The sequence below is a fragment of the Coregonus clupeaformis genome, chromosome 12 (genome assembly GCF_020615455.1).
Source record: "Coregonus clupeaformis isolate EN_2021a chromosome 12, ASM2061545v1, whole genome shotgun sequence".
Classification (NCBI taxonomy): Eukaryota; Metazoa; Chordata; class Actinopteri; order Salmoniformes; family Salmonidae; genus Coregonus; species Coregonus clupeaformis.
In genome coordinates this window covers 46049338-46069035 of record NC_059203.1, presented here as the reverse complement: position 1 = coordinate 46069035, position 19698 = coordinate 46049338, and the positions used below count along the sequence as shown (strand labels likewise).

At 41.1% G+C, this 19698-nt stretch overlaps 1 protein-coding gene and 1 pseudogene across 1 annotated transcript; both read right to left on the bottom strand.

Annotated features, from left to right (window-relative positions):
* Positions 1–8907: 8907 nt before the first annotated feature.
* On the bottom strand, positions 8908–10455 carry LOC121578680 (annotated as a pseudogene).
* A 4914-nt stretch (positions 10456–15369) lies between these two features.
* Positions 15370–16914, bottom strand: LOC121578681 (transcription factor HES-5-like). Its single transcript, XM_041893065.1, has 2 exons — positions 16828–16914; positions 15370–16701 (listed from the first exon to the last, which is right to left on the bottom strand). The coding sequence occupies exons 1-2, from the start codon at positions 16888–16890 to the stop codon at positions 16270–16272; spliced, it is 495 nt and encodes a 164-aa protein (XP_041748999.1). The 5' UTR covers positions 16891–16914; the 3' UTR covers positions 15370–16269.
* Between the last annotated feature and the right edge of the window lie 2784 nt (positions 16915–19698).

The following is a 19698-nucleotide window of genomic DNA, read 5'->3' as shown; positions in this document are numbered from 1 at the left end:
TGACATAAGTATTTGATACATCAGAAAAGCAGAACTTAATATTTGGTACAGAAACCTTTGTTTGCAATTACAGAGATCATACGTTTCCTGTAGGTCTTGACCAGGTTTGCACACACTGCAGCAGGGATTTTGGCCCACTCCTCCATACAGACCTTCTCCAGATCCTTCAGGTTTCGGGGCTGTCGCTGGGCAATACAGACTTTCAGCTCCCTCCAAAGATTTTCTATTGGGTTCAGGTCTGGAGACTGGCTAGGCCACTCCAGGACCTTGAGATGCTTCTTACGGAGCCACTCCTTAGTTGCCCTGGCTGTGTGTTTCGGGTCGTTGTCATGCTGGAATACCCAGCCACGACCCATCTTCAATGCTCTTACTGAGGGAAGGAGGTTGTTGGCCAAGATCTTGCCCCATCCATCCTCCCCTCAATACGGTGCAGTCGTCCTGTCCCCTTTGCAGAAAAGCATCCCCAAAGAATGATGTTTCCACCTCCATGCTTCACGGTTGGGATGGTGTTCTTGGGGTTGTACTCATCCTTCTTCTTCCTCCAAACACGGTGAGTGGAGTTTAGACCAAAAAGCTCTATTTTTGTCTCATGAGACCACATGACCTTCTCCCATTCCTCCTCTGGATCATACAGATGGTCATTGGCAAACTTCAGATGGGCCTGGACATGCGCTGGCTTGAGCATGGGGACCTTGCGTGCGCTGCAGGATTTTAATCCATGACGGCGTAGTGTGTTACTAATGGTTTTCTTTGAGACTGTGGTCCCAGCTCTCTTCAGGTCATTGACCAGGTCCTGCCGTGTAGTTCCTTACACAGCTCTCTGGTCTTGGCCATTGTGGAGAGGTTGGTGTCTGTTTGATTGAGTGTGTGGATAGGTGTTTTTTATACAGGTAACGAGTTCAAACAGGTGCAGTTAATACAGGTAATGAGTGGAGAACAGGAGGGCTTCTTAAAGAAAAACTAACAGGTCTGTGAGAGCCGGAATTCTTATTGGTTGGTAGGTGACCAAATACTTATGTCATGCAATAAAATGCAAATTAATTACATAAAAATCATACAATGTGATTTTCTGGATTTTTGTTTTAGATTCCGTCTCTCACAGTTGAAGTGTACCTATGATAAAAATGACAGACCTCTATATGCTTTGTAAGTAGGAAAACCTGCAAAATCGGCAGTGTATCAAATACATGTTCTCCCCACTGTATGTGTTCCAGAGTAGAGAATAAAGGGTGTTCCCAAGTAGAAAGACCCACAATAGCCACTGTATTTGAGTATTGGCAGTGTCTGCTGTGGGAAGGTGCAAGCTACCTGAAAAATATCTAATCTCTCGATGTTCATCTCAAAGTGCACCAAATTCATGCATCTAGCTGTAGAAATTCCTTCTTTTTTTGCCAGGGGAGAATGCCCCCGGAGCCCCCTACTGGCTTTGGGCTTCATTCTAAAACTGCTATTTACTTTGTAACTCTTCATCAGAAGCACACTTTTTGTAAGTAGTTACGCCTTATTATCCTCTCCAAGTTTATCTGGAATATTCCGCCACAGTGGACGGGTCATAATAGCCATAAAAACATGGAAATGGTTCCAATGGTTTTTCCGCCATTCATTTTTCACATAAAACAAATTGAATTAATTGTGCATTTGGTGTAGGCTTACCTTGGCGTGACATTTTGTTAGCTGTGTAATTCTCTCTCGGACAAGGTGAGTTTTATCAATATATTCGCCTCAATTTACTATCAAGAGTTCGCAATGCTAATTTTTGATAAAAGTTACCTTGTCCGAGAGAGATTTGCACAGTTATCAAAACATCACGCCAAGGTAAGCCTACACGAAACACAGACGTTATGATGCAGTTCTAAAATCCCAGATGGAAAAATGAATGGTGAAAAAACGTTTGGAACCATTTCCGTGTTTTATGACTCATACTGTGGTACTCAATTTAGTCCGAAAGGATTTCAGAATTATGATTGGTTGACGATAGGCCTATGACATTGGCCTACGCCTCGTCTTGCGCTGCTCATAATATCAGATCTCAACAACGATTGAAGAAGTGTTTATCATCACCAGTTGGCTTATGCTACCACATCCTTACGATATACTGTATATCTTTTCATAAACACAACGTGACGGCAAGAGAGGTTGGAATGTCTGACTGAAATAAAGGGCAAATCTACCTTTTTTTATTAGGGGTGGTGTTTGAATTTGATGCCAAGCCATTTCAGGCTATCAATCTAGTTAGAGTAGCTTGTCTAACTATCTTAGCTGGCATGCCTGCTGGCAAGGTTGCTATACTTTAGAAAATAATCAAATTGCTTTAATTCTTCATCACCCGTCTTAATGGAGCAGGCATCTCCAGTAACACTAATAATCCTAACCTCACCTGTGAACATCATTACACCAATCCTCTGAGCAGCACCATAAGTCAAGTCAGCTTTCTGTAGGTCAGAATCACAACTCTCCCTCCTCCTGGTGCTGTGAGGTCTCAGCAGGACCAAAGCAGAGCCCAGGCCTCAGCCCCCAGCACCTATCCCTCCAGCCCCCAGACCCCAGGGTGGAGCAGAGAGGGGAGCATCAGTCAAACCCACAGTGAGATATGACACCCTGAGGGCTGCCTGCATGTTGCTCTGAGCAAAGACCTGATTGGCAGGCAGGTGGGTGCACTGCAGACCACGGATCTGCTGAAACCACGTAAATTGTGCTTAGACCATTTCAGAAAACCATTTCAGATGCAGGCTCATCTGCTGATGTAAGGCCGATCATACCCAGAACCATGTTCCTCCCACTGTGTCAAAGCCTTGGTGTAAACGATAAGGAGAGCTTTGCCAAATGATTTACAGTGTTTTGAAGAGACTTAAAGGAGACCTCCAGTATCCTCTCTCTTTACTGTCTGATCCCTGTGCTCTCCTCTCCCACTCATATTTGTAGGCCGGGGCAGGAGTATTTCCCTTTCTTAATTTGTTCCATGGCAGCTTGATATCCTCCATGACTACAGCCAGGAGTGTTTCCCGTACATGTGACCTAGCAAGGAAACACTAAGGCCTAGATTTTTCCCCTGGTCCGGTCAGGAAAACCCCTGGCCATACCCATGACAATTGACAAAGAGGAAAGGGAAAGGTACAGTAGTTTACAAGCTTCACTCGGTCAACATTAGAACTCCTAGATCCACCCCTAGGCGTATGACTAAGCCAACAGAACAGACAGCTCTCCATCAGTCAGAGCATGTCAGCCCCAAGGTGCCCGTCAGGGGAGTAGTAACCTCGTACCCAGGCTCATTGCTACCAGTTCAACAGAGAGAGAGACGAATGGAGGAAGAGACTAGGGGGGAGGGTCAGAGGGGACACGCCCTGTCAAGCTCCACCAGGCATGTGTGTCCATCCGGCCCTGGATGCTGTTCAGTTGTCACATGGCAGAACCAGTGGCCTCCTCACCGCCTCCTCACAGCTGCACAGGAAGTGAGCCCCAGCAGGAGGGAGACAGTGTCCCACATCTGGCCCACAACAACAACAACAACAGCAACGCCTAGACTGCTTGGGTTCTTATTAAGACCTCTTTCTCCTCCTTCGCCTCCTCAGTCCACTGTCTCATGTGGTCTGTAAATGGAATTCCTACTGCAGCGTTGTTGGTGTTTGTTCTTAGAATCTAAAATAGAATATCAAAAGGATTTGGTCATAGCAATTTGACTAGGATCCTTATAGACGACCACCATTGTATCTCACTTTTCTTAATGTTCAATAAACCTGCAGTGCATAGTGTATGGGTGAGCTATTTGATTTGCATAATGTTTGAAATGATTTGTTATAGCGAGTCATACCTTAACTGCGGGAAACATAATTTAAAGAGCTTTGATGTTTTCAGATACAGAGATAAGGAAAAAAATACAATGATATCAAAAAATGTGTGGATGAAAAATTTTAAAAGATCTAAAACACTGAGGCCTATGCATTCCTCTCCAGCCATGGAGGATCAATAGTTTGCACTACTCACTGCAGTAATTGGGAAAGATATCAGCTTTACCATGAATTATTACTGACCATTGGTAGAATCCCATCCTTTTAATCATAGCAGCTATTTTCTGTTAAGTTTTACATGCTGATGCAACAGAGTCCATCCCTGTACGGTCTACCCAAGGGTGGAGATGATGCTTGGGATTGGTGGCTACTTTTCCATGCCAACTTTTCCACACTGGTATCAAATTGTCTCATGTCTGACAGGGGTGGGCGAGAGTTCCACAGATTCCAGCATAACATGTACATTCATATTTGTTGTTCCCTGAGAACTGTCTAAAATAATCCAACATTGCTTTACAGGAATGTGTGCAATTAAGTCACTGGCTTTGTTTCAGGACTATGTGACAATTGTACTTTATGCACTCACCACAGTGGTCAAACCGATGATGCCCCTCCTCCCAACTAGTCCATGACAGCTGGTCCAGAGAGGGAGAACTACAGACCAGCTCCTCCTCTTCAACTCCACACCCTGGGGCCTGGATATCCCAGGGGACAGGAGGATTCTTTCCTGACTATGTGACCAGAACAGGAAGAACCAGTGACGCTAGTTATTCCTAGTCAAGTCGCGTATTCAGTAAACCTCTTGTGCCTGTTCATATCTGCAAGTGCAGGGATACAGGATGTCTGAAAGAGTGTCACCCTTGACTGTAGTGGATGTAGCAGGGGCTGTGGATCTGTGCCCGGTGGTGGGTCCCCCAGCCATCTGCATGGAGAAGGGGCACAAACAGACATGCCTTCTCTCAGGCACATTTCTCCTTTTATACCACACACTAAAGAATTGATCTAGGGTGCCTGTCTCAGCAACGCAGATCTGTATGGACTTACTGCTATACTTTTAGATTAGCAAAATATCTCTTACAAAGACATTTGCATAATACAAATGAATAATGTCAACATAATGTAGAGAATATTCTATTCTTAAGTATCCATCAGCAGACAATCACTAGGCACAAAGTATGAAAATATTGGGGGGAAATTACACAATGTTCCCATTTCTCCAATGTGTCTTTGAAACCACTGTTTTAGCCCTAGACACTTGGCAATTCCAGTCAGGAAGTTCCCTGCAGGCGCAGTGGAGTTTGGATGGAGCACTAGTTTAGGCCTGCTCTTTCCATCAGTGGGCTATGTCTCCAGCAGTGGGCTATGTCTCCAGCAGTGGGCTATGTCTCCAGCAGTGAGGCTGTAATGACACTGGTGGGATTGTGTTGTGTATATAGTGGTATATTGTAACAGAGTCTAAGAGTGAGAGTGAACAGGGAGCCTCTTCTAGCTCTCTCAGTCACTCTGGGGCTTCGGCCAGTTATCACTATCAGCCCAGTTCTGCCTGCTTGATATTCACTGCACTCCTCCTGTCCTGTCCTGTCGCTGAAGCACTGCCCAGTGCCCAGTTTGCACTCTGAGAGAGATGAGGGAACGTCTATGTGAGGCCGTAGCCTGGTCGTGCCAGATCGGTTTGGGATCTGGCATGACCAATCTGACCACGGGTAGTTGAGGCCATCTCAACCATCACAGGACTGCCAAACCATTTGAAAGCATCCTGTTTCCTATGACTTCAGTGCCCTTGGTTTCCCCTGGCTCAATTTGTATTTGTAACTATTTACTTAAATATTCATCAGTCATTTTGAGGCACTGCAATGAAAGCATTTTTGTCCCCCCACAGTTTTATCATTGGAATGTGATACAAAACAAGGCAACGGTGTGCTTTAGGACCATGCGGACGCCTCCGAGCAGTCGGTTACGCTGTTTGGAGTGTTTATCCAACTGGATTTAAAAAATATTTATACATATACACTACCGGTCAAAAGTTTGGACACACCTACTCATTCAAGGGTTTTTCTTTATTTTCACTATTTTCTACATTGTAGAATAATAGTGAAGACATCAAAACTATGAAATAACACATATGGAATCATGTAGTAACTAAAAAAGTGTTAAACAAATCAAAATATATTTTATATTTTAGATTCTTCATAGTAGCCACCCTTTGCCTTGATGACAGCTTTGCACACAATTGGCATTCTCTCAACCAGCTACACAAGGAATGCTTTTCCAACAGTCTTGAAGGAGTTCCCACATATTCTGAGCACTTGTTGGCTGTTTTTCCTTCACTCTGCGGTCCAACTCGTCCCAAACCATCTCAATTGGGTTGAGGTCGGGTGATTGTGGAGGCCAGGTCATCTGATGCAGCACTCCATCACTCTCCTTCTTGGTCAAATAACCCTTACACAGCCTGGAGGTGTGTTATGGGTCATTGTCCTGTTGAAAAACAAATGATAGTCCCACTAAGCGCAAACCAGATGGGATGGCGTATCGCTGCGGAATGCTGTGGTAGCCATGCTGGTTAAGTGTGCCTTGAATTCTAAATGAATCACTGACAGTGTCACCTGCAAAGCACCCCCACACCATCACACCTCCTCCTCCAAGCTTCACGGTGGGAACCACACATGCAGAGATCATCCGTTCCCCTACTCGGCGTCTCACAAAGACACGGCGGTTGGAACCAAAAATCGCAAATTTGGACTCATCAGACCAAAGGACAGATTTCCACCAGTCTAATGTCCATTGCTCGTGTTTCTTGGCCCAAGCAAGTCTCTTCTTATTATTGGTGTCCTTTAGTAGTGGTTTATTTGCAGCAATTCAACCATGAAGGCCTGATTCATGCAGTCTCCTCTGAACAGTTGATGTTGAGATGTGTCTGTTACTTGAACTCTGTGAAGCATTTATTTGGGCTGCAATTTCTGAGGCCGGTAACTCTAATGATCTTATCCTCTGCAGCAGAGGTAACTCTGGGTCTTCCTTTCTTGTGGCGGTCCTCATGAGAGCTAGTTTCATCATAGCGCTTGGTGGTTTTTGCGACGCACTTGAAGAAACTGTCAAAGTTCTTGAAATTTTAAGTAATGATGGACTGTCGTTTCTCTTTGCTTATTTGAGCTGTTCTTGCCATAATATGGACCTGGTCTTTTACCAAACAGGGCTATCTTCTGTATACCACCCCTACCTTGTCACAACACAACTGATTGGTTCAAACGCATTAAGAAGGAAAGAAAATCCACAAATTAACTTTTAACAAGGCACACCTGTTAATTGAAATGCATTCCATGTGACTACCTCATGAAGCTGGTTGAGAGAATGCCAAGAGTGTGCAAAGCTGTCATCAAGGCAAAGGGTGGCTACTTTGAAGAATCTCAAATATAAAATATATTTTGATTTGTTTAACACTTTGTTGGTTACTACATGATTCCATATGTGTTATTTCATAGTTTTGATGTCTTCACTATTACTCTACAATGTAGAAAATAGTAAAAATAAAGGAAAACCCTGGAATGAGTGAGGTAACAAGAAAGTCAAGATTAATATTTACAAATAACGTATTCTATTATCTATTAGGCTAAAGCAATCATGTGTGATTAAGAGCACATATACCTAATGGTTTAATTGTTTTACAAATGGTACTCCGGACACCAGAGATGGACTTGATGTGGAGGTAGGCTCAGAAATTATGGACCGATGTTGCAAATAAAAAATTATAATTAGAAATGTAATAACCTTTAATTTGATGTTATTCGTTATTACAATCAAAAGCTTATAACCAAAATATCAATCTCACTTCATAAAGCCTTTTTTCAGAACTATGTGAACAGCCCAGCAGAGTATTAGCAAAGAGAGGAGTCGAGTCAACATCGCCCTCTGGAGGCCCTGGTAGAGTCCTACAGACTGGAGCTCCACTCTCAGACAAACACAATGGACCATGTTGGTCTTACATTAATGTGAAGGACATTAATGAGAATAGGAAGATATCTTCTCCATCTTTTGTTTTTGCAGGAGGTTTTCAAAGTCTGTTTGTGACTGAGACTATTATTTTCAGTTGTGCTGAATAAATGTTTCTAAGAAAATATTTGTATCTATGAAATCTACATTTTTGTAGTGTTATAATTCAACTCGGAATCTTGTGAAACGTGTTGATTATGTTGATCATGTGTTTATTCATGATCAACAATACATTTAATGATCTGCCATGAGGACTTTTAACCTAAAATAGGTATTATATAATCAATCTGTTTGTGATTGTCTATTACCAACAACATTTCTAAGAGAGAAAAAATGTTTTACGACTACATTTGTGCAGTGATATGTTCTTGTTGTGATGTTTAATCACTTTATTTGTCTTGAAATGTTTACCTTAAATGAAGGACATTCCTTGACTCCTGAAGTAAATTTGAATAAATCATGAAATTAAGCAAAATGCTCTGGATCTTATTTTCTTCCTTTTTTATATCTTATTTACAGGTAACTCAGACTTCCAAATATGCATGCATAGGCCTACTACATGTTTCTTCAACATAGTGCCCTGTGCTAATAATTTTGGTTACTTTTAACTTGCAAAATGATTGTTTTCTGCCACGTCCAACAACAAGTAGCAGCCATGTTTGGTTTTATCTCATTGTTCAAGATCAGTTACTAAGCAATTTGTTCTTTAAATGGCACTAGTTCTTAAGAAAAATGTGTTTTTGTGCCCACACCAGTGTAAATGGAGATGTACTACCATAGCTTCATTCGAATGAGAAAATATGTCTCAATTGGCATTCACTTTCACTAACATCACATATGATGTTACCATAACATACATGGTAATTGTGATGGTGTAGTTATATTTCAGGTAGGCCTACACATTATGAGATAGTACTTAAATAACATCATAAATCCCCTGCACATGCTGATGATGAATATATCTTCACACAGTCTTGATAATTACTGCTCAATATATTGATCATAGACCAAAATGTAACATTTTAAGCATTTGACATGTTGTTGAGCTGGAATGTTATCATAGTAATGAGAGGAAAGGGCAAAGTAATTTATTTATTCAAATTGACTCAATGAGTCACCTTAGCTTATGGTGCAAATAGAGAGAGTAAACAGCACAACCACAACAACCAATATATACTTTATGATATTCCAACAGTCTGGCTTAGCTCATTTGGTAGAGCATGGTGCTTGCAATGCCAGGGTTATGGATTCAATCCCCATAGATGCACAGTATGAAAAGATATGCACTTGCTACTGTAAGTTGCTCTGGATAAGAGCGTCTGTAAAATCTAACAAGAGTATTGGATTTATAAAAGACTCAAAGAATTGTCTGAAATAAACATGGGTTTTAGAATGAGAAAAATGTGTTCTCCCATCTGCAGTTTACATGTTGTTCAGGTAATGTAAGCAACATTTTCACACATAAAGTCTGATCTTAAAACATATCAAATATTGCTAACCACAGAGTGATGATAACAGGTATAATACCCAGTTTGGGTAAATAATCCTCCTGGAGGAACATTCATGCTGTAGCTCAAGTTGATCAATATCAAATATATAACTGATACATGCTTCACAGAAGATGCTCAATACAATGTTAATATGACTATATCACTACACAAATGTAGTGGTAAAACATTTGTATCTTATACAGTTTGACTTTAAAACAGATCAATCAAAGACAATCACAAGTATATTGATGATATAATACCCATTTGGGTTAAAAGTCCTCTAAGAGGACCATTGCAGCTGATGTTGATCATGAATAAACACATGATCAACATAATCAACACGTTTCACAAAACATAAATGATTATGATTTACATTTTAACACTACAAATATTTTGTTTTTATAGATCAGATCATTTTCTCAGAAAAATGCTTCAACTTCAGTATAACTGAAATAAAAAGTCTCAATCTCAGTAAGAATTTTTAAACATCCTGCATGAGCAAAATATGTATTCTTATTACATTACATTAATGTTAGACGACAATTGTCCATTGTGTTTGTCTGAGTGGAGCTCCAGTCTGTAGGACTCTACCAGGGCCTCCAGAGGGCGCTGTTGACAGGACACTTCTCTTTGCTGATGCTGTGCTGGGCTGGGGAGCTCAGCGGAGGCAGGTCAATCTCCCTGCTGTTCTTATCAGAGGATGGCTGCAGGCTCTGGAAGTGGCTCAGCAGTCTTCTCTGGGACTGTGTCCTCACCTCATTTTTAGACAGGAAGTGAACAATCTCTTGAACACACCTGGAGTAACCCTGATTGACAGGTGCTGAGCAGGAGGAGGAGCTGATTGGCTGGTTCTATTGTCATCTCAGGAAGCAAACTGTCATCTCCAGGATGTCGACATTCTCCAGCTTGGAGGCAGGCTGCTGGTTGAGGATCTCTGGAACCAGAAAAGACTGCTCAATGCTGTTGCTGATACGATCTCTGCATAACTTCTCCACCACTGGCTTTCTTAGCTGCAAGAAGAGACGAGGAGAGGCATTAATAACCTCATTCTGGAGTATGACATTATTGAAGCAAATAAACAATCAATCAATATAATTGAATAAATGTCATTGAATTTGAATATTCAATTTACCTTGTTTGTCAGACAGGTGCTACTTAGAGTAGATCATACATTAAGCGATTGTAGGTGCCATGGCTGGATCTCTGTGCTGTAGAGGTCTGTGTAGAGATAATCTGATCTCTACTGGCTTCATCTCTCCTATATATAGTCCCAAATCTGCATATTAATATGTGGGTCTTGGGCTTGTTGGAGTTTCTCACAGTCTGTAGCCAATGGGTGAGCTTGGAGGACAATGAAGAGTGTGGAGCTGCTACATGCTCAGTGTTCTTATTGCTGGGCGACAATGGTAACGTCTCAGGGGAACAGGTGGTGGGGTGGGAGGTGATGGAGAGTGACTCACAGAACACTGTGGGAATCTGGGAAAGTGGTGACCCCCAGATCTGCTGCCTGATGTTGGGATCAATGACAGAGCACACGCTCATTATTACAACTTACATGTGTGAGACTGACATAGATTCTCTAATAAAATGTAGATTGTTATTAATCCCCACCTATAAGGACATTGTTGAATGTAGTATTCATGTTATGTTTTTGTATTTTACCCCCAATTTTGTGATATCCAAATGCGATCCAGTCTCATCGCTGCAACTCCACAACGGGCTCAGGAGAGGCGAAGGTCGAGTCATGCGTCCTCCGAAAATGTATCCACCAAACCACACTTCTTAACACCCTCCCGCTTAACCCGGAAGCCAGCTGCACCAATGTGTCGCAGGAAACACTGTTCAACAGGCAACTGAAGTCAGCCTGCAGCCCGCCACAAGAGCACAATGAGCTGGGTAAAGCCCCTCCCCCCCGGCCAAACCCTCCTTCCCCTAACCCGGACAACTTGTGCCCTATGGAACTCCCGGTCACAGCCTGGGATTGAACCCGGGTCTGTAGGGTCACCTCAAGCACTGCGATGCAGTGCCTAAAACCGCTGCGCCACTCGGGAGGACCTGTACCCATGCTGTATCACAATTTAGACACATTTTATTATTTCACCATGGATATGACCTCTGATATTAATGAATGACTCTGCAATATGCTTTTACATTGCACATACCGGTAGTTATATTTAACAATATGATGATATATGACAATGTGTCGTCATTTTAATTCCTGTTTAGTTTCATGCATGTTTGTCTTTTCAGTTAGTCAGAATGTTTTGGAATATATACAATTTTAGTCAACATTAACAGGTGAGTGTATTTGTATTTGTATTTATTAAGGATCCCCATTAGCTGCTGCCAAGGGAACAGCTACTCTTCCTGGGGTCCTGCAACATTAAGGCAATACAATTTAAAATATTACATGACATTATATTTCATTACACTTTACCCAATACATTTAGTGTGTTCCCTCAAGCCACTACTCCACTATCACATATTTACAATACAACATCCATGTGTACGTGTGTGTAGAGTGAGAGTCTATATGGATGTGTGTATGTGCCTGTGTGTGTGTCTCTTCATAGTCCCCGCTGTTCCACAAGGTGTATTTTTACCTGTTTTCTCAATCTGATTCTACTGCTTGCATCAGTTACCTGATGTGGAATAGAGTTCCATGTAGTCATGGCTCTATGTAGTTTTGTGCGCCTCCCATAGTCCGTTCTGGACTTAGGGACTGTGAAGAGACCTCTGACGGCATGTCTTGTGGGGTATGCATGGGTGTCCGAGCTGTGTGCCAGTATTCCAAACAGACAGCTCGGTACATTCAGCTCGTCGACACCTCTCACAAAAACAAGCAGTGATGAAGTCAATCTCTCTACCACTCTGAGCCAGGAGAGACTGACATGCATGTCATCAATGTTAGCTCTCCATGTACTTTTAACTGCAATTTTCCCAAGTCCCTCTTTGTGGCACCTGACCACACTACTGAACAGTAGTCTAGGTGCATCAAAATTAGGGCCTGTAGGACCTGCCTTGTTGATAGTGTTGTTAAGAAGGCAGAGCAGCGCTTAATTATGGACATACTTCTCATTTTTACATTTACATTTTAGTCATTTAGCAGACGCTCTTATCCAGAGCCACTTACAGTTAGTGAGTGCATACATTTTCATACGGGCCCCCCGTGGGAATCGAACCCACAAGCTACTGTTGTATCAATATGCTTTGACCATGACAGTCTACAATCCAGGGTTACTCAAAGCAGTTTAGTCACCTCAACTTGCTCAATTTCCACATTATTAATTATGAGATATAGTTGAGGTTTAGGGTTTAGTGAATGATTTGACCCAAATACAATGCTTTTAGTTTTGGAAATATTCAGGACTAACTTATTCCTTGCCACCAATTCTGAAACTAACTGCAACTCTTTGTTAAGTGTTGCAGTTATTTCAGTTGCTGTAGTAGCTGACGTGTATAGTGTTGAGTCATCCGCATACATAGACACACTGGCTTTACTCAAAGCCAGTGGCATGTCGTTAGTAAAGATGGAAAAAAGCAAGGGGCCTAGACAGCTGCCCTGGGGAATTCCTGATTCTACCTGAATTATGTTTGAGAGGCTTCCATTAAAGTGGATAGATACCAGGATAATGTATAGCTTGGTTTTCAGTATTTTAGAGGTAATCCATCAATAGCAAGGGGTCTCTTAACTCAGTAGCAGTAGTTATATGGTCAAGCATTCTGGAGTTCAAAGGTAGCAGATGTGTCCTCTGTCTTGAGGCTACTGGTCAGTGTGAGTAGAGAGCTGATCTGAGTTTCCCACACTGAGTCCTGTGTCTGTGATCAATGCACTACAAAAGCTGCTCAGTGGACCATTAGTGACGACTGTTGGCTCTGTGTTGTACTATAGATAGAGGCTGACATCACAGACCTTCTGGGTTTTGGAGGGAAAGATCAGCACTGGCAAGATTATACTAACAAGACACACCTTTATACATATACAGTGGGGAGAACAAGTATTTGATACACTGCCGATTTTGCAGGTTTTCCTACTTCCAAAGCATTTAGAGGTCTGTAATTTTTATCATAGGTACAATTCAACTGTGAGAGACGGAATCTAAAACAAAAATCCAGAAAATCACATTGTATGATTTTTAAGTAATTAATTTGCATTTTATTGCATGACATGAGTATTTGATACATCAGAAAAGCAGAACTTAATATTTGGTACAGAAGCCTTTGTTTGCAATTACAAAGATCATACGTTTCCTGTAGGTCTTGACCAGGTTTGCACACACTGCAGCAGGGATTTTGGCCCACTCCTCCATACAGACCTTCTCCAGATCCTTCAGGTTTCGGGGCTGTCGCTGGGCAATACGGACTTTCAGCTCCCTCCAAAGATCTTCTATTGGGTTCAGGTCTGGAGACTGGCTAGGCCACTCCAGGACCTTGAGATGCTTCTTACGGAGCCACTCCTTAGTTGCCCTGGCTGTGTGTTTCGGGTCGTTGTCTTGCTGGAAGACCCAGCCACGACCCATCTTCAATGCTCTTACTGAGGGAAGGAGGTTGTTGGCCAAGATCTCGCGATACATGGCCCCATCCATCCTCCCCTCAATACGGTGCAGTCGTCCTGTCCCCTTTGCAGAAAAGCATCCCCAAAAATGATGTTTCCACCTCCATGCTTCACGGTTGGGATGGTGTTCTTGGGGTTGTACTCATCCTTCTTCTTCCTCCAAACACGGCGAGTGGAGTTTAGACCAAAAAGCTCTATTTTTGTCTCATCAGACAACATGACCTTCTCCCATTCCTCCTCTGGGTCATCCAGATGGTCATTGGCAAACTTCAGACGGGCCTGGACATGCGCTGGCTTGAGCAGGGGGACCTTGCATGCGCTGCAGAATTTTAATCCATGACGGCGTAGTGTGTTACTAATGGTTTTCTTTGAGACTGTGGTCCCAGCTCTCTTCAGGTCATTGACCAGGTCCTGCCGTGTAGTTCTGGGCTGATCCCTCACCTTCCTCATGATCATTGATGCCCCACGAGGTGAGATCTTGCATGGAGCCCCAGACCGAGGGTGATTGACCGTCATCTTGAACTTCTTCCATTTTCTAATAATTGCGCCAACAGTTGTTGCCTTCTCACCAAGCTGCTTGCCTATTGTCCTGTAGCCCATCCCAGCCTTGTGCAGGTCTATAATTGTATCCCTGATGTCCTTACACAGCTCTCTGGTCATTGTGGAGAGGTTGGAGTCTCATTGAGTGTGTGGACAGGTGTCTTTTATACAGGTAACGAGTTAAAACAGGTGCAGTTAATACAGGTAATGAGTGGAGAACAGGAGGGCTTCTTAAAGAAAAACTAACAGGTCTGTGAGAGCCGGAATTCTTACTGGTTGGTAAGTGATCAAATACTTATGTCATGCAATAAAATGCACATTAATTACTTAAAAATCATACAATGTGATTTTCTGGATTTTTGTTTTAGATTCCGTCTCTCACAGTTGAAGTGTACCTATGATAAAAAATTACAGACCTCTACATGCTTTGTAAGTAGGAAAACCTGCAAAATCGGCAGTGTATCAAATATTTGTTCACCCCACTATAATGGCATAGAACACATGATTTTGAGTACTCTTTTGAAAATTGTTGTGTGTGAGTTTCATTATAAATCGACAAAGGGTTGTCTTTTGTATGCCTAACTGGAATTGAGAGCTGTTCACTGTTTATCACACAAACAACTGAACTACATGAATGTACTGAATAAAACTCTGTCCATCATCAACGTAGAGAAAGCATGTAATAACTTTACACAAAAACAATTACTGTAGAATAATAACATTTAAGTAGAAAATTCTCTTAACATTTTTCTTACATTGTAGATTTTGAATAAAGCACTTAGAGGTATAAATTAAATTATTGATTGAATTGAGTGTTATTTTCTAATGCAACCAAAATCATTCTGTATAGTCTTGGGACATAATTTGTTTTGTTTTTGCATCAGCCACTTAATCTATGTGGAATTTCATAAATCAGTCATTTAACCATGTAATGTTGTTGGAGGATTGTCTTTGTCAAGAAAAGAATAAAGCAACAGACAAGAATATTTCATTTGATGATTTGTGTATTTATTCAGACTGACTCAATGAGTCACAATCAATACCTTAATTTAAGGTAAATATTTCAAGAGAAAAAAAGTGATTAAACATCACAAAAAGAACTTCAACAAATCTCCAAGACATGATAATCTATCAGAGTATAGGATACAAAGTTACTGTCTTTATAAAAGACAACAGAATTATTTAAAATTAACGAGGGTTTTTCTATTAGACATTTTTTCTCCTATTTGCAATAAACACATTATTCAAATAATGTGAGTGACAATTTCACAAATAAAGTCTAATCTTAAAACAGATCAAATATAGCTAATCACAGAGTGATGATAACAGGTATAATACCCAGTTTGGGTAAATAATCCTCCTGGAGGAACATTGATGCTGTAGCTCGTTGATCAATATCAACTATATAACTGATACATGCTTCACAGAAGATCCTCAATACAATGTCAATATGACTATATCACTACATAAATGTAGTGGTAAAAAAATAGATATAATATTTTGACCTTAAAAACAGATCAGTCATAGATTATCACAAAAAGATTGATGATACAACATCCATTTTGGTTTAAAGGTTCTCATGGAGGACAATTAAAGTTATTGTTGATCATGAATATGAACACATGATCAATATAATCAACACGTTTCACAAAACATAAAGGTTGTGATGATTTCAATTAACACTACAAAAATGTAGTTTTCATAGATCAGATTGTTTTCTTGGAAAAACTTTTTAACTTCACTTTAACAACTGAAATGAAGTGTCTCAATCACAGCAAGACTTTTAAAAACTCCTGCATAAGCAGAAGATGAAGAACATGTTTTTCTTATACTCATTACTGTCAATTAAATTAATCTTAGACCAACATGGTCTATCCATTGTGTTTTGAGTGGAGCTCCAGTCTGTAGGACTCTACCAGGGCCTCCAGAGGGCGCTGTTGACAGGACTCTTCTCTTTGCTGATGCTGTGCTGGGCTGGGGAGCTCAGCGGAGGCAGGTCAATCTCCCTGCTGTTCTTATCAGAGGATGGCTGCAGGCTCTGGAAGTGGCTCAGTAGTCTTCTCTGGGACTGTGTATTCAGCTCATCTTTAGACAGGAAGTGAACAATCTCTTGGACACACCTGGAGTAACCCTGATTGACAGGTGCTGAGCTGGAGGAGGAGCTCACTGGCTGGTTCTGATGCTGTTGTCTCAGGAAGCTAACTGTCATCTCCACGATGTCGGCTTTGTCCAGCTTGGAGTCGGGCTGCTGGTTGAGGATCTCTGGAACCAGGAGAGACTTGAGCTGCTCAATGCTGTTGTTGATACGATCTCTGCGAAACTTCTCCACCACTGGCTTTCTTAGCTGCAAGAAGAGACGAGGAGAGGCATTAATAACCTTATACTGGTGTATGACATTATTGAAACAAATAAACAATCAATCAAAACAATTGAATGAATGAATGTCATTGAATTTGAATTTTCAATTTACCTTGTTTGTCAAAGTCAGGTGCTGCTTAGAATAGATCATAGCTGAAGTGATTGCATGTGCCATGGCTGGATCTCTGTGCTGTAGAGGTCTCAGTGTTGAGAGAATCTGATTTCTACTGACTTCATCACTCCTATATATAGTCCCAAATCTGCATATGAATGTGTGGGTCTTGGGCTTGTTGGAGTTTCTCACAGTTTGTAGCCAATGGGTGAGCTTGGGAGGACAATGAGGAGTGTGGAGCTGCCACATGCTCAGTATTCTTATTGCTGGGGGACAATGGTCACGTATCAGGGGAACAGGTGGAGGGGTGGGGGGTGATGGAGAGAGACTCACAGAGCGCTGTGTGAATCTGGGAAAGTGGTGACCCACAGATCTGCTGCCTGATGTTGGGATCAATGACACTGACAGAGCACACGCTCAACATTACTACTTACACGTGTGAGACGGACCCAGATTCTTGAATAAAACGTACAGTGTTATTAATCCCTACCTATAAGGACATTGTTGAATGTAGTATTCTGTATCCACTCTTCATCGCTGATTTAGATAAATTTTATTCTCTCACTATGGATATGACCTCTGATAGCAATGAATGACTCTGCAATATGGTTTTGCATTGCCCATACTGGTACCGGTAGTTACATTTAACAATATGATGATGTATGACAATGTGTCATAATTTTAAATCCTGTTTAATTTCATACGTGTCTTTTCAATTAGTCCGAATGTTTTGTAATATATACGATTTTAGTCAACATTAACAGGTGAGTGGATAGATACCAGGATAATGTACAGCTTGGTTTCAGTATTTTAGGGGTAATCCATATCAATATCAAGGGGTTTCTTCTGGAGTTCAAAGGTAGCAGATGTGTCCTCTGTCTTGAGGCTACTGGTCAGTGTGAGTAGAGAGCTGTTTTGAGTTTCCCACACTGAGTCCTGTGTGCTGTGATCAATGCACTACAAAAGCTGCTCAGTGGACCATTAGTGACGGCTGTTGGCTCTGTGTTGTACTATAGACAGAGGCTGACATCACAGACCTTCTGGGTTTTGGAGGGAAAGATCAGCCCTGGCAAGATTATACTAACAAGACACACCTTTATAAATACAAATTCATCCTAGAATGGCATAGAACACATGATGTTGAGTACTCTTTAAAAATTATTGTCTGTGATTTGTTACGTTATAAATCGACCAAGGGTTAACTTTTGTATGCCTAACTAGAATTGATAGCTGTTCACTGTTTATCACAAAAACAAGTGAACTACATGAATGTACTGAATAAAACTCTGTCCATCATTAAGATAGAAAAAGCCATTCATAACTTGGGTAAGTAAATTAGTTTTCTTTATTTAATATTTATTGTATTTTCCTCATAAGATAGTGTAAGAAATAACCCAAAATACTCCCTCCCACCCATTCTATCCACTGAACAATAGAAGTCTGCATATTACCCATAGAGACTCACAGGTGCTGGTGGGACTGATGATCCTGATGACACTAAACTGTGAATCTTCTCTCCAGAGCTTTCCCACACTTTGCCCATTGAGAGAGTTTCCACTAAACAATAGAAGTGTGCCTTGTTAAATGATAATTCATCTCTACACAAGCAGTTCCTATCAAGCCCTTGGGGGTGAAGCTCATTACAAAAAATATTTATCTTAAGCCACTGATAAAGACTCACTGTTACAGAGAATCAATTCAAGCTGTTTGTGTATGTGTACACAAACAAATATAATGTTGTCAACCATGCCCCACATACAAACAGAATAAAAACTGCATTAATTGCATTAATCTTGAAGAAGGTGCAAGTACTGCCTAAAAGTCCTATAAAAATGCAAATGCAAAAAAATGATATCTTGAACTTTTATTAGAAACATATGCAGATTTCTAAATTCAAGACCCAAATTCTGAGCATTAAATGTTGTGGGATTATCAGAAATATATTGATTAAATTCCCCATAGAGACCCAGACCCCCTCTCTAACCTCCCAGTCTATTGTCCCAAAGGGGCTATGTGAGTGAGTTCTCCTCGGTTTCCCACACTCTCTCTCCATTCACTGCTTTCAATAGAGGAACAATAGAAGTGTGTCTTATTACACATCACATTAGCTATTGAGTTTGAGGGGCACAGCTGCCCTAAACGTTTAAAGCACTGAAATGACAGTACTAGTTTTGGCCCAACACCTGGAATCACTGATATATTATGACCAAACTAAAATAATTTAATAGATTCTGAACACTGAAAATACATTTATTTAAAACAGGTGCCTCAGTAAAAAAAACATCCGTCATGCCTCCAAAGGAACTCAGATTGATGATCACTTATCTCTCTATGGTTCATCACACCTTTACTCCATCAAGATATAATATGAATGTTATGTTTTACTTAAAAACAATTATTGTAAAATAATAGTATGTGACTAGAAATGTCTCAACATTTATCTTACTCTGTAGATTTTTTATGAAGCACCTAGGCAAAGGGGGGCAAAGTACGACCCGCCTGGCACTTCAATCCGGCTCGCGAGACATTTTTTAAATGTTTTAAATATTATTATATTTGAGTTACGATTTTTGGCATAAAATTACTAATTCCATGATATACAAACAACCTCCAATAGATGGCGCTGTAGCCTGGCAGCACGCTCTGTATTTGGGCCTACATTCAGATTCAGAATGCGCTCAGTCATCATAGCCACTTCATTGCTTGACAACTTTTGATGTGAAAAATGAGTGCTATGAAAATGAGAAAAGTGGACTCTGAATGTCGTGTGTTTAAAGAAAAATGGACAGCAAAATACTTTTTTCCTGATATTGGACATAAGGCTGATATGCCAAGAAAGTGTTGCCGTTTTTAAGGAATATAATCTCAATC